This window comes from Dermacentor silvarum, chromosome 7, assembly GCF_013339745.2.
Source record: "Dermacentor silvarum isolate Dsil-2018 chromosome 7, BIME_Dsil_1.4, whole genome shotgun sequence".
Lineage (NCBI taxonomy): Eukaryota > Metazoa > Arthropoda > Arachnida > Ixodida > Ixodidae > Dermacentor > Dermacentor silvarum.
The window spans coordinates 96,567,796-96,595,758 of NC_051160.1; the positions used below are offsets into that span (position 1 = coordinate 96,567,796).

The 27,963-nt window shown below is 43.6% G+C and overlaps 1 protein-coding gene across 1 annotated transcript; it reads right to left on the minus strand.

Annotated features, from left to right (window-relative positions):
- Positions 1-9,987: 9,987 nt before the first annotated feature.
- LOC119458297 (uncharacterized) lies at positions 9,988-26,599 on the minus strand. The gene is made up of 5 exons (XM_037720130.2): positions 26,388-26,599; positions 15,364-15,500; positions 15,081-15,148; positions 11,370-11,456; positions 9,988-10,313 (listed from the first exon to the last, which is right to left on the minus strand). The coding sequence occupies exons 1-5, from the start codon at positions 26,490-26,492 to the stop codon at positions 10,105-10,107; spliced, it is 606 nt and encodes a 201-aa protein (XP_037576058.1). The 5' UTR covers positions 26,493-26,599; the 3' UTR covers positions 9,988-10,104.
- Positions 26,600-27,963: the final 1,364 nt, after the last annotated feature.

Here is a 27,963-nt window from a genome sequence, read left to right on the forward strand (position 1 = left end):
AGGTAACAATTTCATTGCCGTTGCCACAGGTTACGCCACGTGGAACGCCATCATGCGGGCTATCCCGACCAGCTCTGCCACCGCCGTACGCCCCCCCCCCCCCCCCAACCCCACAAAAACACGTACACGGGATCCGACTCAAATCTAAATTTTATCGAAGCCTGGGCACGCATCCTTGAACCGAGAGGTAAAGTTGATGCTTCTCCGTACAATCATAACAGTCCTGAAATACATTTCCCAATCTCTGGTGATAGTCGCGAGAAGGCTTAACTTATTCTCATTTTCCGTGCTCCTAAAATTTCTCATGTCGGGTATACTTCTGCATCACGGTGCGCCTCGTGAGCTCATCATCTATCGCGGGCCGTTGCTTTCCTCCGTAAGTAGTGGACTAACTTTTGCGGCCCGTGCTCTGCTGGCTACAAATTCACAACAGCATATCATCCACAATACAATGAACTTACGGAACGTCTGAGCCGTACACTCAAAGTCATGCTTTTCATGTATGTGTCTGATGATCATCGAGACTGGGAGACCGCATTACGTCTCGTTACATTTACATATAACTCTTCACGACTTGACACTGCCGGTTACTCTCCTTATTACGTTTTCTTCCGACGTTACCCCCTTCTCCCCCTCGACACATCGCTCCCATGTTTTCCAGTACCATATGTACACATGACGTCAATTGCCAACGCTCTGGCATCACTGGAACGATGGCCCGTAATCGTCTGTCCACGTCCCAGGTTGATCAAAAGACCAGTTACGACCGCCGCTACAGCGATGTACACTTCATGCCTGGATCTCTCGTCTTGCTCTAGACACATTTTCGTCGTGTTGGACTCGTCGAGAAACTGCTCGCATGCTATTAAGGTCAACACCGCATCTTGCGTTATGTCACTGACGCGACATACAAGGGCTTCAATCACCGACGCCACATACAGTACATTTTCTGGCCTCTACATCGTCAGCTGCAGCATCGTCGGTTTAAATGGGGGGGGCGAGAATGGGATTTCTTGTAAAGGGGGCGAGAAAGAAGATCACGCAAGATGACGGTTTTGAGAAGTCGAGGAGGAAGATGAGAGAATAAACAGTAAATAGCGACCTATGCTTGGGGTCGTTACGAAGTTGGTGCAGTCCACTTCACGATCCTTTGTTAATTGCCTGATGGACCACTTCGATTTCACAAGGACAATGTCTGTCAGCGTCATGGCCCCCGATATGGCTATTGTCAAGCTGGTGAGCGGTGCATACTGCGTCTATGGTGGAAAGTCGGCTTGTTACCGTGAACTTTGACTGTTTTCCCTGAAACGTGCATACATGCTTTCAGTGGCCTAGCGGCGATGAGTACTCTCAAGATAAATAGCAGAGACCACGAACATGAAGTGGCCATCGCGCATATCAATGGGGACCATCGCGACGCGAAAGCGCAGGGAAATCGGCTCACGAAGGCAGCAGGAGTTTCCAGAACAAAATATATTTTGCAAGATGGGATTCATTTGCAAGAAAAAATCCGCCAACGGCAACAGCAGCTGTTGGAAGTCATGATGCAAACGGCCCTCCAACGGTCTCTAAGGACACGAACCGAATTTATTAAACTGGATATCTTCGACGGGTCATTGCCACACAGTGCTCAGGCGTGACTTGATTTCTATGAATATGCCTGCGACCGTAATTGTTAGGCAGGGTGATGTTGACAAGGTTATGGACATGCGGTTGTACCTCGGAGGTGTGGTGAGGACTTGGTATGAGATTCGAGTGACAGAGAAGGCAGGACATCCTTGGGCGGACTGGAGAAAAAAAGCTTTTTGGCCACATTTTCTGTAAATAGGCTCGAAAGTTGGAACAGGGCAATAGCTTGCAAGTATGTTTCCGGCCCTGTTCATAACTATTTGTTTGAAAAGTGGAGGCTATTGCATGCAAAAGATTCCGCACTGTCAGAGTAATTGATCGTGCCTCTCATCACACTACGACTTCCTAAGCGGATGCAGCATCAAGTTCAACTTGGGTCACCACAAACACTAGAAGACCTACTGCCAATCATGAAGCAATCATTTGTTCAGGAGTGACAACATGCGCCGACAGATGATAATACCAAAGAAATATCTCTAGTACCGAGGTTCCGAGGTGAGAGTGCTTGGAAGGCAGGCGGCAAACCTGGTTCGTTTGTGGAAGACTTTTCTAAACAGAAGAAAAAGAAAATGCTTGAAAAGTGCATGATGACCTTTCACCATCCTGACAGGCAGCAATTTACCTCACTGATCGTGCCAAGCTGATATTTGTTCCCGCACAAGCAAATGGAAAAGGATGTGAAAGCATTTGTGGACAGTGGAGCGTCAACCATTGTGGTTAACAAGAACGACATCCCAGAGATAACTATAGCCAAACATTGTCCTGCCATCGTCTACGGGTACGATGGAAACAAACAAGTGCACAATTAATGGGCGGATGTGCTCATTACATGTCAGGACAAGAGTATCTCCGTAAAGGCCCTAGTTCTTAGCGGTGTGAAGTACCAAATGCTTTTGTCCCGTTCCATAATGCAAGAGCTCCGTTTAAACCTCTACTTGGATGGCAAGTCACAACGCAAAACGATCGCCGGTTGCCCTCCTTCACAGTCCTGGAGGAAAACCCTCGTAAGCCCACTGCAGCAGAAGACATCACTCAGATGTACCCAGAGCTATATTGTGTCTGAGGCTATCGAAGAGCGACGTCAAAGTTTGAAGTCCCATTCGAGCTACGAGATATGGCAGCAGTGAAGCGTAAGGCCTACAACATGTCGAGAGACAAGAACCTTTGGCTGAAAGAAGAGCTGCAGAAAATGCTTGACGCTGGTGCAATACGCCCCTGTACATCTTCTTTTGCTTCTCCGATCACAATTGCGTCTAAAGAGGATGGAACGTTTCGTCTATCCACCGACTACAAGCATATCAACAAACAAATATAGACGAAATAATTATTGGGCCGGGAGGCTGCAAAGTTTTTTCTCGTCTTGACCTTTGCAAAGGCTTCTGCAAAGTGCATCTGCGAGAAGAAACGAAGAAGTTCTCAGCATTGATCATGCCGTTTGACGTTTACGAATACAATAGACTCCCATTTGGCTGGAAATATTCTCCAGCCTGGTTTCAGAAGAGGGTGAACGGTGTTTTGAAGCCACACTTGGGACTCTTCTGCAAAGTTTACATTGATGACATCTTCGTGTACTCACGGTCAGAAGAGGAACATTCCGAAAACTTGGCGAACGTTTTGCAAGCACTAAGTGAGCCGATCTCAATATAAATGAAAAGAAAAGCGAGATCTTTAAGTAAAAGGTGGTTTTCCTTCGAAGAGTGTTCGACGGAGCTGTCAAGAGCACTAAACAGGAGTCCCTCCAAAGCATCACGAAGCTTAGAAAGCCTCACGATATTCACCCCCTCAGGGTCATCCTGGGACTCGCAGGTCACTTTGGGAGCTTCATTAAAGATTTCGCCAAGATAACCAAGTGCTTGTAGGAGCTCACAAAGAATATGTACCTTTCGCCTGGACCTAAGAATGCGGAAAGACTTACCAAGAGCTGGTACAACGTAAGTCCTCGGACCCTGTTCTTACCCTGCCGGACTATAATTTATCTTTTGAGCTGAATACGGATGCATCAAATTATGGTACAGGGGTGGTCCTGTACCAAATAGATTCGAAATGACCCACGCAGTAGCTGAGGGTTATAGGATACTGATATACATGTAACCTTACTCAGCGGAATTAATCAACTGAGAAGGAGCCACTAGCCGTTTAATGGCTTTGCGTTACTTCAGTTCACACAACGTGTGGAAGGAAGTTCAAGTTCTACGCTGATCACCAAGCACTGACCCATCTTTCAACTATGTCAGAGCCCAGAGGGAAGCTGGCTCATCTGATCAATGAACTACAGCAATACGACTTCGAGACCTGTCACAGTTCAGGCTGCCATCTTACAGATACAAACGCCGCGTCTTGATTGGCAGTTAAGAATCCTATGTGAAGTGGTCAACTTGACAAAGTTTTCGGAAGGGTATGAACACCTGCACTTCGAGGATCAAAGCTTCGCTGCACAAGATACGCTGATACAAAAAGTACTTCACTTACATCGTGACAGCCTTGAATCTGGCGGCCATGATGGCTTCTGGCGGACGTATAATAAACTTTTTCAGAAGTTCACATGGGCAAATATGAAAAAAGACATCGAAGACTAGGTCAAGTCGTGCCAGTTGTGTCCAGTTAACAAGGCAAAGTACCGGCCACGACCCGACGAACTAGTCTTGCCATATCATTCCGAGAAACTCTTTGAAGTTGTGTAGGTAGACTTTGGTGAACTGAAGAAGAGTCCTGGAATTCACAAGACCCAATCTTTTCTGGTTGCAGTAAATCAGTGCACCAGAATGGAAGCAGCGCAACCTGGAGGAGAAGACGCTAAAAGTGTTATGGCCCTACTTGATCGAGCAATGTTTTCACAGCTTAAAGTTGTGATATCCGACAATGGACCCGCATTCCTAAGCAAGAAGCACCAGCAGTGGGCAGAGAGCCGTGACGTTACGCTACGACGTTCTGCTCCATATCACCCGCAGGCAATTGGAATATCCGAGAGAGTGATTCGAGACCTTAATAAGTTCATCTCCTAAGTACCCAACGTTTAAAGGAGGGTGGAAGTGCTGTCTAGAAGCGGTTGTGGCTCACCACAACAGGACGCACACTACTAGTCTTGGTTGTAGCCCTCAATTTGCTGCGTATGGCAAAGTACCGACGCTGCCAGCTGACAAAGAACTTGGAATTGAAGACAAAAAGTGCCTGTTTGAGTGCCGTAAGAGCAACGAGGAGCAAACCAGACATCGAAAAGCGATGAAATTGAAGTTTTACAAGCGGCACCAACTTTGTAACGACACCAAGCATAGTTAATCATACGATCGCCATTACTGTTTATTCTCTCTTCCTCCTCAAGTTCTAAAAACCGTCATCTTCTTTCTCGTCCACCTTGCATTTCTTTTTAAAGTTTTTCTTAAAACAAGATTTTGCTCAACCTCATCTTATGAAAACCTTGATAACGTTTTGTTGAATAAATACTTTGATATATTTTGCACACGCATTCCCCATAGAGATATGTGCAACGAACACGAATAAAAGTAATTCAAGCAATAATTTTGCATTTACTGCTCATTTTGCAAATAAATTTCGTCCAAATTCGCAATTTTTCTCACTTTGCTTAGTTTTTTGAACATTACTTTCCTAATATTTATCACACTGCGTTTATCCTAGTTCATTGCATACGTCCTACACTTAGCTGCCTAAAAGCCAGAGCTCTATTCAATTGAGAAATTCATTAGTTACTTATCACTGCTGGCACGACTAGCACTTTTAATACTTTTACCACATTTTATGACAAAAATTGCCTGCCAACAAATAAAATGAAGCATTTTCTGCAGTTTAAATAATTGATTAAGTCCAATAAGACATGCTTATAAAAAAGGTTCTTTATATCCGGGCTTACAGTGTAAATATTTTTTTCGTCCTACCACCTTAAGCTCCGTGCCACAAGATAACGCCGCCATCTTCGCACTCACCGTTATATCCATGGTAATCCAACATTCTGTGAAAGGTAATTTCGTATACAGACAAGCTAGTACTATGTATCGAACAGTTCGTTTGCGGTGACGTCGCAGAGCGTTCCTCGGGCAGGCAGCTTTCCTACATATGTAACATTGCAAGCGTCACGATGGCAGTCATGCCGTAACGTAGCATTCGCTTAATAGACAGCCTTCGTCAATCTATGCGATATTCCATAACTATAAAGAACCACAACCACTTCTTTGTCGCTTCTTAGCTTCGCTGAGAAGGACTTTGACATGACAACATCGTGAATTTCAATCTGCGGGCACACGCATTTAGGGTGGTGTGAGGCGAGCACAGCGAAGAGCCTTTTCAAATTATTACACCGAGATTTAAACAGTTATCCTCTGAACAAATTTCAAATATTCCGAGCACCATAGCAACGAAGGCTTGTAACTACTCGGCTCAAAGACCCAGTAAACATACTGCTCAGAGACGTTTATTCAGATGCAAACAAAACCTAAGTGAATTATCCTCTGGAACCTGATCTGTCAGGTTTAGTGGTTTTGAGACCAATCCTAAAAACATGGAGGACGGACTTCGTCGCGTCGCAAGAATTGTCGATGTCGAGAATAGCCAGGAAGTCAACAACAAAGTGAAACGTCTTGATAACATACTGGCCTTGTATCTGTTCAAACATTTTACTTTCATGGTGTGCAAACAGCATGACATTTAGTACGGGAACTATGCATGATCCTTTGTATACGCCCTGTTTCCGAATTACTAAGATGTCCTTCTATGACATGAACGTAGAATTCAGCTACACTGATAGCAACGCAAGGAAGCCACCTATTTTATGGCTGTTTTGTTTTGGAGCTACCAGTTCATCAGATACAACGTAAAATAAAGATTTTTTGTACTTATTGAGCATGCGTTCAAGCTTTTTTTTTACGTTTTCAGGTTTGGAATTAGGCGTTCAGCATTTTAAAGAAGCAAGAGATAATGTATTTCCAGAAGCTTCTATTCAGACTGGAAAAACACAGGCGCGGACGTTTCTTGCCAGGTGCAACCTTAAAAGTGAATGGCCTAGAATAACATGTATAATTAATGTGTTTTCGTTGCAAACAATGTATGTCTGTTGAACTTGCTATACAGGTCCATCTTTTTTTTCACCAACTTGCTGAGCGGATAGTTCAGCGGATAGTTTCTTATTCTTTATCCTCGATTTAGTTAGGCAGACATCCGAGACACAAAGAAATCTCTAAATGCCGCCTTCGCACTTTTTTTTCTGAGAAGAATTCTATAGCAATTCCGGAGTAAGCTCTTTCCTTATTCTTCTTATTTCTGGGGTTTTACGTGCCAAAACACGTTCTGATTATGAGGCACACCGTAGTCGAGGGCTCCTGATTAATTTTGTCCCCCTGGGGTTCTTTAACGTGCACTACAACGCAAGCACACGATCGTTTTTGCATTTCGCCTCCATCGAAATGCGGCTGCCGCGGCCGGGATTCGATCCCGCGACCTCATGCTCAGCAGCGCAACGCCTTAGCTAACTGAGCCACCGCGGCTGGTTAGCTCTTTTCTTGTCTAATTGCTCAAGGAATATTATTTTCAACTGTATAAGTACTCATACGTTTCCAAGACAGGATACGGGTAGGAGCCGGCTCTACAGCTCGACAAAATATCGACATTTTCTGAAACACTAAAATAACTGTCCTTCTCCGCGGCTGAAGACGCTCCCCCTAAGAACTCTAAACAGTTATGGCACACTGTAAGGCTGGACAGCACATTTGGGATAGAAGAGGATTTGACTGATGAATTACGGGATGAAGACGTTTTCAGCAGAATCGATGTGGCTGGTAGCGCCAGACATATTCATGGACTATATATGTAGAAGATGCCAAATGTTGCAGTTCTAGAATAATTCAGTGGCCTGGAACGTCCTATTGCAGTAGTCACATCACCTCTAACATTTCTTGAAGACCATATCTTTCTTGGCGACTTACCGACACGTTTACGTACCGCGTACGTCTGTTTCTAGCGTTAGTTTCTAGCCTTCTATTTGGGCCTATCCCGAACTCCAAAAACATGGCAAAACTCATGATGATGGCTGATAATGCTGATGAACCATATTATTGACAGCCGCGCTGGTGGTGAATATAATGATGACTGCTAACAAGTTGTAAGGCCATTCAACCTCATGTGGACGTCGAAAAACGTTTCGACATAAATTATGCGGTTTATACACCTACTTATCATCCCAGCTCGTATTTTTGTTCTTGCAGCTTGGTTATCGGATGTGTAACGCCTCGCCTATGCAGCGGATATGCATCTCAGTCTCTGAACACATTTGCATTGTCCTTAGCCACATAAATGACTAAATTTGGAATAAATATGTTTCTCCCATTTTACGTTTCATACGGGAACTTGTTTTCTTACACTTCCAGCGCATTACAAATGAAAATATATCTTGCAATTGTAATGCAGTATCATAAAGAAAGAAATATTAAGATCCTATGCTGCTGTGTAAAATTTTATGAGCCAGTTAAACAAAATGCCACATCCTCATAAGCAATGCGACCAAATTTTGTCAATGAACGTGTTGCGCAAAATATTTCGTAGCGATGGCGACGTGGCAGCAACACAATTCACAGCCACGAAATTGGCTTCTAATCCTTGCAGTACCACAAAAGATGCATAGCTAAACATATCATCACAATGTATCCCTTGTGCATAGTACGCTATCGACCTCAGAGGTCACCGCCAAGGGCTGCAGAAATGTCACTGCTTCACCGCCAGGTGACTAAGCATTCCCATGCTCCCGTTACAACTGTTTTCAGATGAGATGATGATCCACTTTAAAAGGGGGTGGTGACTAATAGTCACTTAGCCTGTTTGAGCGAATCATGTATGATATACAGGCTTTTCAGTTTAACATTATGTCTACATTTGACTTCTTCTTTCTGGGGTTTTACGTGCCAAAACCAGTTATGACTATGAGGCACGCCGTAGTGGAGGGCGCCAGATTAATTTTGACCACTACATTTGCTACATTTGCTTAATCTTTGTTATCTTCCTTAAAGCTTCTATAACTACCGTGTATCGTTACCTACGCCAGTAACGGTCCCGGTCCTATTGATCTTTTCTCCACTCTTTCCCACCAGTACTCTAAACATCTCGTGTGCCGACCGGTTAATGCTAGTATCGACTTTATATCCCAGCACTTCTGAAAGGTGTACGTTAGCTGCGGGTCTAACTGGGTGAACACATCGGCATTTCATTAGAATATGCTGAGTTGTCTGCGAATTTCCGCTGCAGCAGGCACCTGCCATATTCTGTTGCGAATATTTCCTCCGCTATGGTTTTGCCCTTAGGCATCCAACACGAGCCCCCAGTACCAAGGTATTGTCGTTTGTGTTAGTGTACACATTTTAGCGGTATCGCCTAGCGCTAGGAGAAACCACTGAGGCCTCATCGATAGCACACCATTTGTCATGGTCCTCTTTGGCCATACCTGGCCCTTGCGCCATAAACACCACACTTCATCAAGCAACTGAGGCTTACGGCTGATACTCGGTAGTAGTCACGCGCACATAACACCGCAGGACACGTTCATTTTTCTTTGAACAGTGAAAAAGCGTGAACACGGCGAGAACCCAAGCAGCGACCGACCAAGCGAGTGACCGGCCCAACCAATCCAAACCCCGAGAAGGTGCGCACAGAAATCTTCGCTTTAATACTTGACAGTGATTGCATTAGCATTATTATCCTCGATCATATGGTATAGTGCTGACAGTAACGTTTAAACGATCGCTGCAAGACGAACGAGTTATTTACCTAAATTCATAGGATTTACGTGCGAAAACCACGATGTAACTATAAGACACGTGGTAGTGGGGGATTCCGCATTAATTTTGACCTCCTGGGGTTCTTTAACGTGCACTCAATGCATGCTACACGGGCGTTTTTGCATTTCGCCCCAATCGAAATGCTGCCGCCCCGGCCGGGATGCAGTCCCACACCCTCGGGCTTTGCAGTTCAGCACCAAATCGACGTGGCCGTGACGCCGGGACACGAATTATGATTCACTGTTCATGCACTACAGTTAATATTGCTTTATCGCAAAAACGTCTTAAATGTTTAGGGTTGATTTACAGGAGAAAAAAATGCGACATTTTTATAAGCAGTTTTTATTGTTTTAGCTACTATGCTCTAATAGACATCGAATGTATATGCACTTCAACTAGGTTTCATTCATATGTGTGTAGAGAAAGTAAGTCGAATAATATTCCTATGAAATTTATGGCCACTCCTCAAGGTATCTTTTGCATATTCTGTTATTTGCATTATCGAGTTTAAAAAAAGTTCGTCAGCAAGCAAATGACAAGAAAAAATGACTACAAGAAAAAGTTACTGAATACAATATAACAACGGTTTGTCGAGAGACTGCAGAAGTGTGGTTATATTTCGAAATATGTAAGCTGTACACCCAAATCTGCTTGGATATACTAGTTATGTAAAACCATAGCTGCACATATGTCAACAAACGTATTAGCCGTGCGTATTAGTCGTCGGCTTCGGATTTTGCTCCGAATTCGGCAGTGGTGTTTGCGTTTTGTTATGAAGTATGTCACTGCACTGCGGTCTGTAAATCACTTGTCCTCGACCATCTCGCCTCTTGAATTTTCTAACACAGTCCTTATTAGGCCCGTCCGCAACAGATGAATTTTTCACTCGCAGATCATAGGCGCGGAATGTACCTAGAAATAAAAATTAGTAGGTCAAATTTAGGCACTTATAAAAATGCTTATGCATTGTGAAATGGTGAACATTTGCGCACCTATACTGGGTGTTTCAGCAAAAACTTGCAAAATTTTAAAGGTTGCCTGTGTCAGATCTCCCAATTCTAGTGCATTAGCTGGTCCACACGAACAGGCGGAAATTGCAAACAAATGAAATTCATGATCGACTACTTGACAAAATAGACTGATTAAGTGATCAAATAATTAACTCCCCCATTTTATTTTGCGCTTCAATGCATCAAAACGATGGTTTGTTAAGCATGTAACTAGAACGCGAACGTATTTCTCCAGAAACATTGGAAAATAACATCTTGAAAGTCGTGTTATTCTGGGAATTCGTTCCACGTGGATCCGCCTTGTGAACTACACGGCTAGACTTTTTAAATTGCGATATGAGCCATAAGGTAAGTATTTAAATACTGAATCAGTGATTTTTTTAATTATTCTGTTATGCATTAAACTTTTTTGTGCAAGTATTGCCCGCATCTTCGAGTAAAGCATCTCAGGAATTATAATTGTGCTATTTGCCACAGGTAACCTTTAAAACATTTTGAAAGTGTTCCCTGAAACACGCGGTATTCAAAATTATAGCGAACTACCTTTCGCACAAAAATATTTCATTCCCCACATCTCTTACTGACGTCGTATATTACAAGAAAAAAAAATGTGCTTTTGCTTTGATAGAAAGGCCTGAAATATAGCGAGTGTCCGCTGTAAAAATTAATATATACTTTTATAGTACGCATTTCGACCCTTATGTTCCATGTTGACCAATCAAAAAGAAGCGTATGGAGAATGGCTATAATCACTGAATGAAAAACATTACTTAACAGAGCAAAATAACACACTTGCCTGGAGTGCGTGCTTTGCTATACTAATCCTTGCTCAGTGATATTTTCTGGCACATACTGATGGTTTTCTCTCTAAATAAATACAATAATAAATTCTCAAACCGTACATTTAGGCGCAAATATTCAAACAAAGGAGTAGTTAAAGCTCAACTTGAAAACTTACCACCAAACAGCCGCGTTACCATAATAACGGCGCAACTAGAGTCAGAACTCATATATAGGATCTCCTCGTGAAAATTGTATGCTCCACCTGAAATAGTTGAGAAGCAGGTGACAACTCAATTAGAAGTGAGACATGCAGCTCCTTCTCACGATATCAGCCTAATTTCATTTTAAAGCAAAAAAAAAGAGGCACTTCAAAACAGTCGCACTGCAGTTTTGTTCTGAGTGGGGCTCAGCGCATCGGGGACACGTGGCAGAGTTTGTGCAAATGCCCATCACATGGTCGATCCTCTGGCAGTTGTGACATTGCAGCGCTTTTGGAACAAACGGTTGCACCGGGTGGCGGAAGTGCCTAACCTTCACATAAGAGGGAAGGCAGTCACCCTTGAATGTTAATTTCACGCATCGTGTCTTACCAAGACGGCCGGCGTGCACGATAGCATTGTTCCCACTTGTTAGATTTACGAGTCCTGGAAGGTCTGCATCGGGGATCTCCATGTCAATGTCCTGACTCCTGTAATGGTGGTACCATCATCTAGGACAATGGATCGAACCCTTTTGTTGCCCGGCTGCGTTATACGCTGCAGAGGGCTCAGTGCCCGCGTGGTCATCGCATCGATGGCTAAGATGTTAACGCGAGAGTGTGAAGGGCCCCATGCAGAAAACCCGGCGTCGATGTCGGCATCGGCGTGGGCGCAGGCGTGCCCGCGTCGTTGGCGGAAATAATCATCACGAACCACCCCGACCGCGTAGGCCCTCCGCGTGGCGCAAAGCGTTAGTGAACAGAAGTGAATTTATTAAAGTAAAGCCTGTAAAAAAATCGTAAAGTACGACTTAACCACCACCTACAGGCGTGATGTTGTCGGATTGCAACCCTCCCCCTCTTGAATATACGATAAAACATAATTCTCTTGCGCCGAAACACAAACACAAACCCCCTTTCCAGCATTTCTACAATTGATACAGCGGTGCGACGCGGTTTCTTCCTGGCCAAAACACCATCCAGATGGCAACCGCCTCCTCGGCAGCCTCCTCAGCAGTTGCACGAGAAAGCTGCAGTTGCGGGGAAGCCTCATAAGCAGCCAGGGATATTTGCGCGCTGTCGCGTTCCACTCTTAAAGCGAATCTTAAGCGTCCTCCAAATTTTTTGTTCGGTGTATTTAGCCTCACGTCCTTGATTTCGTTTGGTACAGTGTTCTCAAGAAGCAAGGACAGTGCTAGCCTGTTGAGGACGCGCATATTGTTAGCCGAGTTCTGTGGAACAAAGAAGACGGCATGAGGTCATCGTTGAGGCGCAGGTTTTACGGTGAAGGAACTTGACACCGAAGATGAATTGACGATCCTTTGCTTACCGTGCGGTGCACGATAACTTCTAAACCGTCTTGCGAGGACTCGTCAGCTGATGCGGAGTACAGCTCAGTGTCCTCGATGTCACTGTACGTATTTCCTCGGTTGCTCGAAGTGATTCCTGCTGATAAACCGAAACTGGACGGGGCCCCATGAAGTTGCACATCCATCACCGCGAGATGTGGGGCAGCAGAACCCACAACAACAGCGAAAAGTCCAGAAAAGCAGACAGACGGTCAGGTTGTATTCCGCTACACAAGCACTTCGTCGTCGTCCAAAAAAGCAAACGCGAATCAGCTAAGTATGGACTGTCTAATATAACATGCCAAGAGGTCAAGTTTGATCGAATCTTGTGATGTAACTTTTTAGGTCGATGCGTTGTTGTCAGTACGTGATTGCAAAGGGAAAGATTTGGTGCTGCCCGTTCTTTTTCCAGACTCTCCTATGACACGCGTACACGCAAACTACCGTCCCTCGGTAAGGCGATCAACAAGGGTGCCTGCCAAAAATTGTGTAGTTCTGCGACAGACGGAAGTGCGAGCTAGAATGAATAAAACATTGAAGTTGACTCAAATCAACTCCGCCTTTACGTAATTAGAAGGATGGGATATGCAGAATGTTCATTGCTTTGCAATTGCGTATGTTTTCAGTCTGTCGTTCCATGTATATATACAGAAATATATGTATATATATGTACTATATCCAGTAATAATGGATATGTGCCACTACACTGATATGAGCGTCTGTCAAAATGTGCGCCTTCAGGGCATTCTGGGCGAAACCCGAGCCGAGCAGACGCACACTCAAGTGGACCCTCGCACTTATAATTGTTTAGGTGTATTTATGACGTAAATACATCATTATGTATGGTGAAGGGAATACTGTTATTTAAGTCCACCGATAGGAGCGATCCATATGTACAGGTTAATATTCTCAATTACGTAGATATCGGGAAAGTACGTATCAGGATATCAGGAAATTACGTAGATATCAGGAATTATGTAGACATCAGTACGTAGATATCAGGAAAGTTGACCCCAGCGGCGAGTTTCAAGCGTTATCGTGTTTGGCGAACGACGCCCCTTAACAGGTAGCCGTTAAAGAAACTGCTCTGTAAAATTCAAGAATACTTCAAATTAATAAAAAGCAATTGGGAAAATCAGTCGGAGCTGGCCAAGTTCAGAGTGAAAGTGCTCTGCCACTGATTTCTTTATTTTATAACCATCACCTATTCACGGCATCTAGTCATCCGTCTGCAGAATGAACGGTTGTATAAGTTTCTGCAAGCAACTTGTCCTAAAGGTCCAGGAACTTCAGTTCCTGAATTTCGCACAACGGCTTAATTGTTTCAATGAGTAATTCTCCTTCTTTCGTCAATTGAAATTTTATTTCCAGTACAATTCTTGCGAGCGCTTCAAGCGTGCGTTACCATAGTTCGTGGTTTTGTAGCACTCGACCTATGCAAACGCTTTAGTGATTCCACACCTGCTCTCCCGCCATCTTCCAGTTCCGAAACCAATTCTCTCGAAACGTAATGCCTATTGGAATGGCGACAGAAGGACGCTGGTTAGAACTGGGCACTCCATGTAGCGACCTCCACAGGATTTACTCTGGAATGTCTTTCCGAATGCTGCAAGGCCTTCAGCGAAGCCCTGCGTCCATTGGTCACACAATCCCCCCCCCCCTCCTGATTAGGTAGTGATTTTAACCCACCCGTATTTGCATGCGCATCAACGCGCACATCCTCGAACTGTGGTTGCTGTGATATAGCAGAAATAACGCGCACGCACGCTAATGTAAAATTAAGTACGCGGGCTAATGGCAGATGTTGGCTGATTTATTGTCCGAAATATGTCCGGATAATCCATAGGCCCTTTGTGGGCCTTTTGCAAGAATAAATCCAATTGCAGGATAGTTATTACAATATTTGCATTCCTGCAGGGGCCATCGAAAAGTCTGTTTGACAGACGATTTCTGCACGCCCTCAGTTCGTCACGTCATCCCCATTGCCCTTCTTTCCGCCCATTTCCTTTACCAAGGTGGAGAGTAGCAGGCTATAGAACTTAACCTCAAGCCCAAAGCTTTATTGTTTCCTAAATAAGGTTTCGTTCTCTTCTTCTACAATTGACCGGAACTCTCAACGTAGCACATTGGTCACTAATTACCAGCGCATTCACGGCGCCGAATTTGTAATGGGACAAGACAAGACAAACTGCAGTTTGTTGTAACGTTCGCGAACTATGCAGCCTACGGCTTCGTTGCATACAAGGAAAACTTTCAAAACCGCGCAATATTCGAACAATTGCATATATTACATGTATAACAAGTTCTACTTCGAAAATACTGGCGTAGCTACAACACATACCTTGAGTGTGCACTAGCATGTGCTTCTTTCGGCGCCGGTTGAATGTTCCCTTCAGGTTGCCCGATGTTCTATAAAAAAACACAAATTTATGTGTTGACGTGGTCTGAATGACAACACAAGCTTACAAATTATATGTATGAACGAAATACGACATAAAGTTTAAGTAAACAGCGTTGCCGCGGTCATTTGCACTGTTCCTGTATTTCCCACGGGATACTAAGTTTTTCCCAGAAGAAACACTATTCCCTACGTATACCTTGAAATAACAACACGATTACAATACCTTCCTTTGCGGTCGTAGGACAGTCGTGTGAAAGATATAGCGCTGGCTGTTATATTCGTCATTACATCCACTTCACACAAAATATCAGTACGCCTGCTTGTAGTATAGGTCCAGATAGGTTCCTTGACATCTAGGAACTGAAATTAAAACACAAAGCGCGCACATCAGTACTGTGTTTACGAGCCCTGTTCGGTGAAAATTTTAAATTGAGTAATAAACGCACCCACAGGCTTGCCATTGAGTGAAGCGTGTTTCCCTGATGCTGTATGCAATAACCGCCCCGTTGTTGGTGCGCCGTGGAAAGAACACGCGTGCTGTTATCATCGCAGCATGGTGTTGTAAGAGATGAAGGGCTTGCCTTTCAACTGAGGCTGTTTGATGAATCTGCTCTTCTATGCGCTAAATTGCACAGTGGCATGCCATTTTTTATATACTTGCTAAGCTTCCTCTCTTCCCCTAAGTAAGTAAACACGCCGTGCATGCCTCTTTGGAAACACCGCCTTATGACGTTTCTTACGGTCTTATGGTTATGCGCCTGCAATCGAGTACCTTTGTTTGGTGTATTTGCCTTACTTTTGAACCTTGGCAAGTATTTTCTCAGATCCCTTGCGTCACGCGCAAGCAAATTCAAGGCTGTCAAGGTAATTTTGATCTCGTGACATTGGTGTCACGGAATTCATCAGGCCTTCTACAAGGCTCATACAAGTAATGCAGTGCTCTTCATCGACACATTTTAAGGCGCTCATAATCAAAGGTCCATCGGTTGACGGGACGATTACAAGACATTATGCTACGCCAATTCATGTTAGCCTTTATCGACATTTTCCTATACCAGCAACATGCCAGAAAAAAATGTTTTCTTGCTGAGATTTGGTATTGAGTGCGAAGTTTCTGGCTGAATGACTTCGCTCAGCACCGAATGACAGGCAACAAATGTCATTTGTTTGTTCAGAGCAGGAACACTAGACGAGGAAGAAGTATGGTACGTGACTCACTGTCTTTCGAAAGTAAGATCAGAGGAGAGAGGCCGATTCAAGACATCCAGCTGCAGTGGTGTCACACTCGTGGGTAAAGCAAATTAAATGTGCACCTGTTGTTCACATATGATGAGAGATGTCTACAAAAATGGAACCAGAATCCTTTGGTGGCTTGGGGTGAAGCTCACTACCAGGTTCCTACCTGAGGCTTCCCCGTAATTGTTGTAAAGGATTCCGCAAAATACTTTATTATTTTGTTCGTTATGCTTACTCTCGATGTGTTTACCACATTTATATAGAAAATAAACATTTTTGCTAGTGTATATATATATATATATATGTGTGTGTGTGTGTGTGTACCGTAATTAAAGGGTTAAAATAAGAACGCACACACAGCCATTTCTTTGTTTTTAATTCCTATAAAAAGCTTTCGTGCGAGTCAAAAGAGTATGCTGAGAACCTTTTAGCAAACTGCGACTACCTGCTTTGTGATCTTTTTTCTTTGATATCGAAAAACTACGGCTATATATGCAACTTGTGCGGCATAAACTTGCACTGTTTATTGAAGCAAATTGGTGCCTAGAGAGAGAAAGTTTGTATAGAAACAATCAGGGAAACACAGTTCACAATAACTTAGCACTGGTGACTCTCTTCAGAAGTTCCTAAATCTATGAGCAAGCGTTTTTATCTTTGGCGACTCTGAACAATAGCCACCTTCGGTCTTCCCTGGCTGACCTGATATTACAAAGCGCGCTTAGAAGAGCTACAAGTGATACCTAAAACGATTCATTTGGTCCTTCTCGTGTTATAACGATTCCCACAAAAGCCAAATATAACGTTTCCCGCCCGTTTGACTGCCTGGGAAGGTGGTTGTGGTTCTTCCACATACCGAATCGTGAATCCCTGCTTTAGATGAATTCTACCGCATACAGGCGGCGAAAATTTATGCGGTTTCTCCTAGCAGGTGCCGTACTACGTACAGGTGCCTTTGAAGAGGAAGTACCTGGTGTGGAGACATGGAAACGCGCCAGCGCATCTTTCGGGCTCGTGTGCTGGCTGATACACCTAATTTTGGCAACAATAATGTTGCAATCACGACGAGCGTGGCTGATTACGCTAGCAGAGAGGGATCTGCCTCGTCCTGTGGAGTCTGGGGTGCATTATCGTAGGTCAGAATGGTAGGGACACCACTCTTATTGCGTAATTTACTGCACGTCTTCGCGATTCCATCAGCTAGTTGGCCAGAAGTGGGCGTAATGACAGGCAGACAAGACGGATAGGCCGCACGATGCCATGGGTGCTGTAACCAAAACATATTCCGAACTATTTGTATTCCATTTTTGTAATCAGCCCTGCATGAATTATTATGAAAGGTCTCCTCGCAAGCGGTTCAAAAAAAAAAAACATGATGCCCACAGCGTCAGCCCAATGGCTATGCGGTTGCGCTGCTAAACTCGAGGTTTGATCCTGGCCGGCAACAACACGGCAGCAGGACCCGATGAAATCCCAATGCAGCTAATCAAAAACCTCGGTTCAAAAAGCAAGGCACTGCTGACTAATGCCATAGAACAAGCGATTAAACAAAGAAAATTCCCGTTGGATGGCGTGAAAGCAAGATGAATCTCATCTACAAAGGCAAAGGAGATAAGGATAAGACGAGCTCGTATAGGCCAGTTACAGTAACGTCGGTGATATATAGAATGGCAGTGTAAGCCATAAAATTGGGGAGCTACAAAATGGGTTCAGGCCAGGCAGACGCTTAGAGGATAATATGTTTGTACTAACTCAGTGTATAGAGATTTGAGTAGCTCAGAAAAGACCTTTATCGATAGCATTTCTAGATATTAAAGGAGCCTATGACAACGTAGACAGGGAATTGTTATGGGATATTCTTCAGCACGAAGGCATAGATGACGATTTCGTGGAGCTGCTGAGGGAGATATATAGAGACAACCAAGTACAAGTGGTATGGGAAGGTCGAAAAGGTAATGAAATGGTGGGAATTCACCAAGGATTAAAGCAAGGATGCCCTCTGTCACCATTGTTGTTCACGCTTTACGTTAAGGGTATAGAAAGACGACTGGACAACAGCGAATTAGGTGTAAATGCGTAATGGACAAATAGTGCAACAGAAGGTCCCTGGACTTATGTACGCAGATGACATTGTGCTACTAGCGGACAATAAAAAAGATTTACAGATACTAGCATATCTGTGGGAATGCAGCGACAAATCTAGGCCTTCAGTTTAGCACAGAGAAATCAGGAATTATGATCTTTAATGAAGAGATGAGTAACTTCGTGGTGTCAATTCAACAGCAAGTAATACCCGTACTTAAGCAATATAATACCTCGGCGTACACATAAACGAAGGAAAGAATTACTCAAGCTGCCAGCAAGATAATTTGAAAATATAGGGGAAGCTGAATGCAGCATAATGAAACACAGAGCACTGTGGGGCGACAATAAGTATGAGGTGGTGCGTGGAATCTGGAAAGCAGTAATGGTGCCAGCGCTAACATTCGCAAATGGCATTCTATGCTTAAAATCGGATAACTTGTCGGGTTTGGAAGTTAACCAAAGGTCAGTAGGCCGGTTGGCTTTGGGAGCCCACGGTAATACCACAAATGAGGCAGTGCAGGGTGACATGGGTTGGGCCTCTTTTGAAGTCAGAGAAGCACAGAGCAAAATTAGTTTTGAAGAAAGGCTCAGGAACATAGATGAAAATAAATGGGCGGCTAAAGTGCACAAGTATCTCTACATGAAAAGCATGCACACAGAATGGAGGAAGAGGTCAAGGAAGATGGCAACCAAGTATAGGATAATCGAAACTGCAAATAGACAACCAGGAGTCATCAGAAAGAAAGTGAGAGAAATAGAGACCGTGAATTGGATGCAAAGAATGGAAACAAAAAGGACAATGGAGATTTACAAGAATGAGAAGAAAGAAATTAGAAGGGAAAATATGTATGATAACACAAAGGGCAGTCCCTTGCTATTTGAGGCTCGAGCCGGTTGCCTAAGGACCAAAACATACCGGAGCAAAATTTCGGAACTAGATGAGGCAACTGTATGCTGCAGTAAAGATCCCGAGACCATTCCGCACATCCTAATGGAATGCGACGGGATCCACCCAGCGAGAACCATAGGTAACGTGCAACTGCCAGAATCGCTTGGGTTCAAAGTGAAAGAAAACGTCAAGAGATCAGCGGTAGAGATAAGCAAGAGACGATTAGAGTACTGGTGGAAAAAAAGCAGGGAAAAGATGGATACGACCTGATCTCTTAAAATCATAGGTAGCGGTACAAGGTAAATTTTTGAAAAGAAAGAATGAGAGGTATACAAAAATGCAAGATAAAGAACATGGATAGTATACCAGATTAAATCAAGTAGGCTAGGTGATTATTTGTCGCCGCCCCGTTTCAAAGGGGATGCCAATAATCATCATCATCAACATCACGATGGCCAAATTTAGGCGGGGATAAATGGAAGAACGGTCGTTTACTTAGGTTTAGGTGCATGTTCAAACCTCCGGATGGTCAAAATTATAACGGCGTCTCTAATTACGGTGTGCCTCATACGCAGATCGTGCTTCTGGCTCCTAGAATCCTACAATTTATTTTAAAACCCGCCGTGGCTGCTCAGTGACTATGGTGTTGGGCTGCTAAACACGAGGTCGCGGGATCGTATCCTAGCCACGGCGGCCGAATTTCGATGGGGGAGAATTCCGAAAACACCCATGTACTTATATTTAGGTGCATGTTAAACAACCCCAGGTGGTCCAAATTTTTCACAGTCCCCCACTATGGCTTGCTTCCTAGAGATCATAGTTTTGGCACGTAAAACCCCATAATTATTGTTTTTATTTATTCGAAAACTAATTGTGATAATTGGGTTCGGGGACAGTGCAATATCGAAGTCGAACTGATGTGCTGCTAAAATATGAAAAGCTCACTAATACTACTATGCCGACGAGTTGAATAAGTGAAAACAGAACTCCTGTCACCTGACATGCTATGTGAGTGCCGTATTCGCTGTTTTAAAGCTCACTTTTAATAAAATACGCCTGGTATGTATGGCTCATATATAGAATAACGGGATTTTAACGTCCCTGCCATTGATGGCAGGAACGTCCCTGCCATAGCGGGATGACAAAATAAAGACATGACTGATAGCTTCTGAATAACCTAGCAGAAAAATGTAGAATAGATATTGCACGCGTATTCGTCTATACGGTGTAAACTTGGAGACCAACGTTAGCGACCACACAATTCAAATTAGAATCTAAGATTGACAGGCATATCATTAAGTCACAAGAACATGGCAGAGTGGTTTGTTCAGCAAATATGTGTATCTGATAACTGGGGAGTTAATGAAGACTCGCTGTGATGACTCAGCAGATGTGACGTACTGTTGCTACGCATAAGGTACCGGGTACGATTCGAGGCCGCGTCGCCCCATTTGAAACTGGACTGAAAGCAAAATCACTCGTGTAGAAGAACTTGTTGGGCGAGTTGGTACATATTAGCGAACATTGTTTAACTGCGCGAACAAACGGACACTTGCAACTAATGTTTATTCCACAAAGATCTTTGTGGAATAAACATTAGTTGCAGGTCGGCGCCCGTCCTTGTTCCATGCTGTCTCTGTGGTCCGTTTGTTCGCGCAGTTAAACAATGTTCGCTCACTCGTGTACTTGGAACCTTCAGTAGGGTACACGTTAAAAAAACCCAAGCTGACGAATATTAACCAGAGAAATCCCTTCTTTGGTGTCTCCAGAAGTGGTGTCTTCAGTCGTTATACGACATAACGTTTTAAGCGGTATTTCTGGCTTTTCCGCTCTCTGTTGGTGCTGGTTGCTGCTGTCTTGCCTTGTAGACTGCAACTTGAGGTCATTGAATATGCGCAACATGATCTCTGCCTATTTCAATAATCCCGAACAATAGACAAGAAGGGAATAAATCGACAACAAAAAATTCAATAAATTGGCTACGGAGAGGTGGCCAAAGCTGGCAGCATACACAGCCGTAGCCGCCGTGGTTGCTTAGTTGCTATAGCGTTGGGCTGCTAGGTGCGAGGTCGCGGGATCAAATCACAGCCATGGCGACCATATTTCGATGGGGGCGAAATGAAAAAAAAATCGTGTACTGAGATTTAGGTACACGTTAATGAACCCCAGGCTGGTCCAAGTAATCCGGGATCCCCCACTAAAGCGTGCCTCATAATCAGATGGTGGTTTGGCACGTAAAACCTGATAATTTAATTTTATTGCACGGCCGAGTGTAGAAGGAATAAAGTGAAAGAAATGGTACCAGAGCGTATAAAACCAGGGAACCTCAGCTACAGACAAGTGAAATCAGTAAGTAACCTAATGTGGAAGAAGAAGCAGAAGCACAGTGAATCAACGAAGTTTGCGTGCAGAAGAGCCAGAAGCCAGAAAAAAAAGCGTCGGGAATAAAAACACGAAGGAGATTTCTTGTATTAGTGCAACAGATATGTTAAGATATTAAACATGCGAAATTTTAGACTACATGGTCATGGGAGTGATTAAGCGATTTGCAGGTTTAGAATAGAGTGAGGGCACATTGGTGGTTGAAGTTCATTGTAGTAGCCCTTTGACTGATGATGAATACTGCTGCATACTATAACAAGTGCATAGTGCATTACGTATGCCAAATTGCGTTGGGATACGTAACGCAGCTTTATCAAGTCAGACGCGGACACCATATTTCTGTTTATCGTGCCGGTAACGTCGCAGCAAAGTGAAAGGCAGCGTTTTTTTAACCACAGAAGCGTTTTTCTCGAGGTCGTCCGCGGGCGAGTATTTCACGGATTATTTACGAAGAGAGTTGGGCTACTTGGTGTTGATGCAATTGTTGTGACATAGTTACTAGGCGCGAACAAGGCTACACTAAAAAAAGTGGGACAGGCCACTTTGTCACGTTGTCAGTCTCCACGTAGGTAGACTGGCAATTGCCCTAGCTCCTGCGCAATTAATTTGCAGGACGCAATCGTTGCCGAACATCAACCAGCGCTCTGAGGCGCACACTGTTATCGCGCCAGAGCTTTATGACGTATTGTGTTAAGTTTCACCAGTGCCTGGACTGACGTCTGAGCGATGCTTCTGTTGCCGAACTCCACTGCGCGTTTGTTACTACGTCATTCAAATGCCGCAGGTTCTGCGGTAAGCTAGTTTGGTTCATCAATCGAATATTCATTATTTTTTGGTTCCTAGCCGGGCCGTAAAGTGGCGCAAATATTTAGCCCTCAGACCTAGATAACAAGGTAGGGAAGATAGCATGCTACATACCTGCGAATGAAGGAGGTAGTGGGTGGAGTAATATAGCATTGGCGAATGGGTTCGGTTACTGTATTAGGCCATGATGGATAACAGCTCTTTTTTACGCAAGAAAAAAATACATCGCCGAGCTCACCAACCGCAGCACCAAACATCGACTAAATTATTCTTACTGTTTATTAAAGACAACGCGCTCGTGCAAATGCAATAAAACTGGCGACTTGAACTTCTGAGGTCTAGCAGCGATGGCATCGACGTGCGCAGGGTAGCAGGCCACATCTTCACTTCACTTGTGGATGAATTGCCTTGCGTACGTGAATCGTTTTTGTTTCTCTCGATGATGCGACCAACGAAAGGAAATCCGCGGAAAGCATTGCAAGATAGGCGCGTCTATGTTTTTATTCTAACATCCATACCTTCTTTTGCGGCATGAGCACTGAGATAGAGGAAGGGAAAAAATGAATCTAGGACGTTTGCTGATTGAGGTAGCTAGTTTCAGCGAGCCATCCTCTTCTAACCACGCCGCTACTTCTTTCTGCTACCTGCACGTTGACGCTTCGGAATGAGAACTTCCGTGGTTGTCGCGGTTGTCGGAGCTCAGCGGTAGCTCTTAGTGACGCCCTCTTCACAACCATATTTCACCCCCAGTTCGCCATTTTTAGTGTCCCCGTACTTTTGAATTGAACTGTTTATATTCTACAAGAAAGTTGCAAGCTTGACCATGCGAAAATTCTGCAGGATGGAGCTTTAGGAGAACCTGGCTTCGTCACCCACACGGCAGCTTCGTAGCGCTTGACCAAAAGAAATCGTTTTGCATAACACTGTTAACTAAAGATATAATAAAAGTGAAATTCATACCGGAAGACGCAAAACTCACAATAAGATTACCTAAAGATATGTTCATCGACAGATTTCATGCAGATTTTTCAAACAGGTTTGATAAGGATGAAAGAAAAGACAACAAGAACATGCTATGGTTCAAATAAATAAATCAGCCGGTGGTTTCCCATACTTTGTTGACAGCATGTCACGCAAAATGTTAGTAATTTTTACCAATTTATTCCCGGCTTTTATCAGCGATTATTATAAGGGAGCATAAACATCCTCTTTAGAGTTATAAACAGAAAGAAACCATGGACAGTTAAGGCAGGAAGATCAATCAGGCGAGCATTCAGCTTGCTACTATATAGCAGAGGTAAGAGAAAGGGGAAATAGAAAGAAGAAAGCGAAAGAAAGTGAACCCTGCGAGCATGCGGGATGATTCAAAGGACTACCCAGTCAAGTCGGTTCGCGTTGAAGTCTGTAACAGTGTATGGATAGCATTTCGCACTAACGACGGATGTGGCCACGGTCAAAGTACATTTGACTCTGAAAATGGTCTCGAGTCCACCAGGTTTCAATAGAAGACAGAGCTGCCGGACGTCGAAGCAAGGGCATATATGATTAGGTGCCTTATAGTTTCTTCACACCAACAGGCGTCGCATGTCCGTCTATCGGCCACTACAATACGGTAGGGGCAATTGCGCCTAAAATTAATTAATAAATTACGGGGTTTTACGTGCGAAAACCACGATCTGATTATGAGGCACGCCGTAGTGGGGGACTTCGGAAATTTGGTCCACCTCGGGTTCTTTAACGTGCACCTAAATCTAAGTACACGGGTGTGTTCGCATTTCGCCCCCATTGAAATGCGGCCGCCGTGGCCGGGATTTGATCCCGCGACTTCGTGCTCAGTAGCCCAACACCATAGCCACTCAGCAACCACGACCGGTGGGGCAATCGCACCTAAGGGCCACTTATAGCAATATTCGATAGGTTCTACACTATTGCAACGAGCTGCTTATTCCTGTGATGCGGCCAGATGGATTTCCTTGGAAATGTACAAGGAAGGCACGCTGCACCGCAAGTTACTCAGACTCAGTATTGATGTGAAGGAACCATGTATTTAACTGCTCAGTGTACTTATGCTCAACGCATCTTAACTTGAAACATGCCAAAACCAATTGGATATGCGGACTTACGTCCATAAATACTGCCGGATTCATCTGACGTACCAGCGAAAGAAGTTGAAGGGAGACGTCTGACGTACCCATCGGCACAGCCTTCATTTTTGAGAAATATTCTTTGTGTTTTCTTATACGCCTCCAACAATCTCATTGCTGTTATATGCGTGCGCATCAAGTGTTGCGGCAAGATTGTAGTTACGCAGAAAAAGGAAACAACGCTCTGCGCACCTTATCTGCTATGGCTTGCGGTGTGCTGTGTTGACATGCTAGATGGCTACAGGCCATATGAGCTGTAAAATTTCCATGTTTCAAATAACGAGCACTCGATAGATTTAGGGCTCGTATCGGGCTAGTTCTGTCTTGGTACATTTAAGTTAGTGTATTCCAGCTAGTGCACTGTGGTTTGTGTTTTTGTCAACTATAAAGTGTATACAAGCAAACCAGGTATCAGAATTCCTGTAGTAATTCATCGATCTCTGAGTAAGAGTAATGTTTACTCTGGCTTCAGCAATATGCAGAAACGCTGAACGCTCCGCAATTTGTGTCAGTGTGCAGACGTTAGACGACAATTCACCATTTAGCTCAGCCAGCTCCAATTAAACTGTGCAAGATAGACTCTTTATCAACGTCTGTGAATCGATTCATTTTGCGTCAGCGTACGCTGATCAACAGGCAAGCGTTGAATTTGCAAGATTTTGTGTGTTTGTGTGTATTGTGAGAGCCAACCAATTCTCATTGCATTAACGAAAGGTTTTACTTTGTTGAGCAGCAGATGTTTTTTTCCGGCTGCCAAAGTAGCGCAAAGTGTTTCCTTGCACAACATCTTCTATTACAGGGATCTCGAAACGATTGTAACAGCAAAAGAAATTCTTCATGGAGTTTACATCTGCTTACAGAGCGCTTCTGTTCTGATTAGTAGATTGAATATATCTATATTAAGTCATCAACCAGCTTTGCCAGCATTTCAGAACGAATCAAGTAAGAGCGAAAGAGTACCGATGCACATTGCTGGAGCTCGCATGTGTACAGTTCTCTATTGTTTGCTGCAAGTGTTGAAGCTTCACGTCCGCAGTATCGGTTGCGCTTGCACGATGCAATACCGCTCTAGAATATACAGCACAAAGCAGGCACAATGACTTCATGCACTAAAAAATGATTGATTTGATATAGGGAAGAACAGCTTCTTATCAAGTAATATGTTCCAGAAGATAAGTGATAACGTGTCCCTATACATGTATCTTTAATTGATGTGTTAACGGTGTATTCGCTTCTCTAGGAAATGACAGCTTAGCATGGCTGCAAGTGCTGAGGGATAGTTTGCCGTAGTGCTTCTCGGTGAAGCAAACATAATGTTCATAAAATTTTCTAGTAAAATCTCATTTTTTTATCTTGTCGCGAATAATTATAATCTGCCGAGACCCTGCCGTAAAGTCTTCATGTTCTGCGCAAAAAGAAAAATGCAAATGAACGCTCAGGGATCCTGAATGCCAAAGCAATTTTCTGGAACCTGGAAGATGGACACTATATGATTATTTGAGTGACCTATTGATATTTGGAATATTGTGCGTAGTGTAGATGAAAAGTTGGGGTTAATATCCTCTGTGGCAGCCATTGCTATACAAAATTATTACAACGTGGTATAGAAAACTCATTTTGCAGGGATGGTGGTGACAACAACGAGGACTAATAAAAACGCTTAGGAGTTTCTTGTGTCATTGAAAAATAATTCTTGGTGTAAAATCTTACCTTGTAGATATTGACACTCCTTCTTCCGAAAAAAGGGAATTTACACTCCAGCACAGTCAACGTTGTGGCTAATAAAATGACAGCAAAAAGATACTTTTTTGCCATGTTTCGCACTGTGAAATCATCCACGCAAACGAAATTAAGCAGAATTGTCCAGTCAGCAACCGCTCGGAAGAAAATATATTCATATAGAAAGAATGAGAATCAAGATTTTGTGCCTATTGTAGCGTACTGTTCGCAGGTGGGCGACGGAAGATAACGCGTGGACGAACTTCAATGCGTTTCGTTGGCATACGCTTCGCGCTTGTATTGTAAGGCAGGGACAACAGGGTGTCGTCGCATTTAACCAAAAACAAAAGAAATGTTCGCTGGCACTAGACCTTAAGGCATAGGAGAGAATGCGCTACGTAATCTATTTGACCACGTCAGTGTTTTTATAGCAAGGAATCCGTTCCTAGATTTTTATCCTAAGTTTCAAAATATTATCCTATATTTTTTTCAGAAAGAAAATACAAATTGTGCCTTTTATAGACCTTACGTAGCAGTGGCAGGCGTATTCGCGCTGACTTTTTGCTAGCTTTTCTATATTGCGGCTTAGGAAACTAGTACGTTTACTGCATGCGGAAAGTAGCTGTCTTCTCATGACGTCAAATCTTAGCTATTCGAAGCTAGTCTAGGTGATCCGAAAATACTCGAGAAGCACCACAATATAGCAGAATAGGAAAATGTATTTCTTGTGAGATTACGTTTTCCAAGCGAGTCTCAATGGTGGGAAATGAGTTGAATCAAAAACTTTTCTATGCACTGCAACCTGTTTTTGTGATTACGTTCATGATGTCAATAATTCATTGTTTTTCTCTAGTCAATAGGAAATCCTGTGAGCACCTATATTATTATTGTATTATTTATGTATGCCAGTTCCAGCATGCCTAAAAGAAGGAAACATTAAGAATTCAAGGTAGCATCCCGGCAAATGAAGTATTTCGCAAGGACTTCAGCTAAAATTTCAAGGAAGGGTTTGATTGCGCAATGCTGCAGCAACGCTCTAGACGAACCGAACAAAAGAGCTGTTATGTGCCAGTGGACTAATTTTTGATATAGGCCAGTGCCCTGCCGTAACATCGAAATAAACGTGTTTCGTTTCATTGTGTACTTACTACAAAATAATTTCCAGGAACGCAATGATTTATATATACGATCGGATTTTTCAATGGGTCAAGCGTATTTAGAAAGATGAGAAGCACAGCATCGCGGTTATATTTGGTTTATTTACCCAACATTTTCGGTCGGTGGACCGACCTTTTTCAAGGGATACAGTAAATTCTCGCGACAGCCTCTTGATAAGCTTATGTGGAGAATGAAAAACGCAAAAAGGAAGAAACGGCAGAAAAATAGGGTAGAACGAACAGAAAACAAAATGGGGCAATAAAAAAGAAGAAGAAAGAAAAAAGAGGGAAGGGATTAAGCCGAAGGTAACAGACATTTCACGTAGCTAACGGGGTGATTCACGGCGCATTAGCTGAGTCATTCCCCTCTACATTGGCATTGTTCAGATCTTTGACACGCTCCCCAGGAC

What these genes read in the sequence shown, in the direction of transcription:
- LOC119458297 (XM_037720130.2), bottom strand. Translation starts at nt 26,492, where the DNA reads ATGGCAAAAAAGTATCTTTTTGCTGTCATTTTATTAGCCACAACGTTG. An exon ending in TCCTACGACCGCAAAGGAAG is followed by an intron (nt 15,149 to 15,363) that starts GTATTGTAATCG and finishes GTTTTTTTATAG; the next exon opens with AACATCGGGCAACCTGAAGG. An exon ending in GGTAACGCGGCTGTTTGGTG is followed by an intron (nt 10,314 to 11,369) that starts GTAAGTTTTCAA and finishes TTTTATTTCTAG; the next exon opens with GTACATTCCGCGCCTATGAT.